We start from the raw sequence: 2,223 nt of genomic DNA, 5'->3' as shown, positions 1-2,223 counted from the left end.
AAATCTGACTACAAACCACAGCGAGAGCATCTCATCTCAGACGCTCACACACACACACACACTCAAGTACACACTCACTCACGCACTCACGCACTCACACACACACACACACTCACACTCACTCTCACTCACTCTCACACACACATACACACACACACACACACACACCCTCACTCTCTCTCTCGCTCTCTCTCACACACACACACACACACCCTCACTCTCTCTCTCGCTCTCTCTCACACACACACACACACACCCTCACTCTCTCTCTCGCTCTCTCTCACACACACACACACACACCCTCACTCTCTCTCTCGCTCTCTCTCACACACACACACACACACCCTCACTCTCTCTCTCGCTCTCTCTCACACACACACACACACACCCTCACTCTCTCTCTCGCTCTCTCTCACACACACACACACACACACACACACGTCCATCCTCATCTCAGATATGAGCAGATTGTGCTGTAGTGTGTCAGGAGCTGTTTGTATACTTGTTGAATGCTAGTCTGGGTTTACACACAACAAGGTTTCAGTGTGATTATCTACAGCAGCGACCCGAACACACATAACACGAACTTCAAGACAAAAGTGCAAGAACTCAGATAAGGCAAATAGAAAACCAACCACATGGAAAAACCGTAAAAACATAAAAAACACAAAGAAGACGGGACCAGAACAGCACAGTGACGTGATCCGCGCTTCAGATCCTGTCTGCGGGTCAGTGCAGAGGATCACGTGGACAATACAACGTCACTTGTGCGGTGAAGGGAGGGAGTAAAGGATTGTGGGTAATCCCAGGGGTCAAAGGGCAGTGCTCTCCGACTCCTCCTCCGACTCCAGCAGATCCACAGAGTCCCTGTATCTCCCGTCCAGTTCAACGCTTATTATGGGAACGTCCAAATCACAGCACGAGTCTGAGAAAAACACACAAACACGGAGTGAGAAGACAAGATCTTTTCTGGCATAAAGAGAGTAAATGAGCTCTGAACAGCATACAGCTGTCATACAATAATATTAAAAAGTGTTCAACACTGTACAAGACAGTTCTGATGTATAATTTCTCTTAAATAGGCTTCATTCACTAGCGTCCAAAAGTTTTGGGGTTGGTAAGATTTTTTATGTTTTTCAGTCTCTCCTGCTCACCAATGCTGCATTTATTTGATCAAAAATACAGTAAAATTGTGAAATATTATTACCATTTGAAACAGCTGTTTTCTATGTGAATCTCTGTTAAACTGTAATGTATTTCTGTGATGCGCAGCTGTATTTTCAGCATCATTACTCCAGTCTTCAGTGTCACATGATCTTCAGAAATCAGTATAATATGCTGATCTGCTGCTCGAGAAACATTTCTGATTATTATCAATGTTGAAAACAGTCGTGCTGCACAATATTTTTGTGAAACTGATGCATTTTATTTTTCAGGATTCACAGATGAATAGAAAGTTTTGAAATATAAATCTTTTCTAACATTAAAAATGTCTTTACTGGCACTTTTGATCAATTTAATGCAACCTTAATGAATAAAACATTAATTTCTTTCAAAAGAATCTTGCTAACCCCAAACTTTTGAACCGTAGTGTAAGTTTTGAAGCATTTGACACAGTTTTTAGCAGATGCATTTAACAGTCCATCTGAAATACTGCAAAACAGCAGCGGCTGAACATTGTAGAAACAAATTCATCAGATAATGTGTGTAATGTGAGTTGATCGAGGAGTTTGGGAATTACAGCATGACATTCAGGCTCGCTATGAACCTTCACTGTGAGAAATCACACCTCCTGTTTTGTTCCACAGAAGAAAGAGACTCCTGTAGTTGAATGTTTGGTCATGTGAACATCAGATCATACAGACAGAGGAACACGTGAGACGGTCACATGGATGAGTCTGAGTGAATCAGGCGTGAGGGTTTGAACTGAAGGACGGATCAGACGAGCGAGAGACATGCGGGGCAGGACAGAGCCATGCACACAGCAGAGGCGACGTTAGTGACACACAGCCCGGGACGCTGAATGATGGCGAGTGAGTTTACATACAGACACACACTACAGCTTACCATCAGAACCAAAGCCACTGAGATCAGAGATCAGACCGCTGCAGAGACCACAACAAGCACAGGAGAGAAGAGAAAAACCACCGCAGAGTCACACCGGATATAACACACACACACACACACACACACGCACTCACACGCACACACACGCACTCACAC

The 2,223-nt window shown here is 44.0% G+C and overlaps 1 protein-coding gene across 4 annotated transcripts in view; it reads right to left on the bottom strand.

Moving 5' to 3' along the window:
* Nucleotides 1–392: 392 nt before the first annotated feature.
* Nucleotides 393–2,223, bottom strand: part of arhgap44b (Rho GTPase activating protein 44b) — a 40,692-nt gene continuing 38,861 nt past the window's right edge. For 3 of the 4 annotated variants that reach the window (XM_016288923.1, XM_016288926.1, XM_016288924.1), the window contains one exon: nt 393–925. In XM_016288923.1, the coding sequence (XP_016144409.1) occupies nt 813–925 (113 nt within the window). In that variant the 3' untranslated portion in view covers nt 393–812. Of the gene's footprint in view, nt 926–2,067; nt 2,106–2,223 lie in introns of all 4 variants that reach the window. The other variant, XM_016288925.1, reaches the window with a different exon arrangement.

The sequence above is a fragment of the Sinocyclocheilus grahami genome, unplaced genomic scaffold (genome assembly GCF_001515645.1).
Source record: "Sinocyclocheilus grahami isolate Dianchi unplaced genomic scaffold, SAMN03320097.WGS_v1.1 scaffold236.1, whole genome shotgun sequence".
Classification (NCBI taxonomy): Eukaryota; Metazoa; Chordata; class Actinopteri; order Cypriniformes; family Cyprinidae; genus Sinocyclocheilus; species Sinocyclocheilus grahami.
The sequence above is the reverse complement of the archived record's forward strand: the minus strand, read 5'-3'. Positions and strand labels throughout refer to the sequence as shown.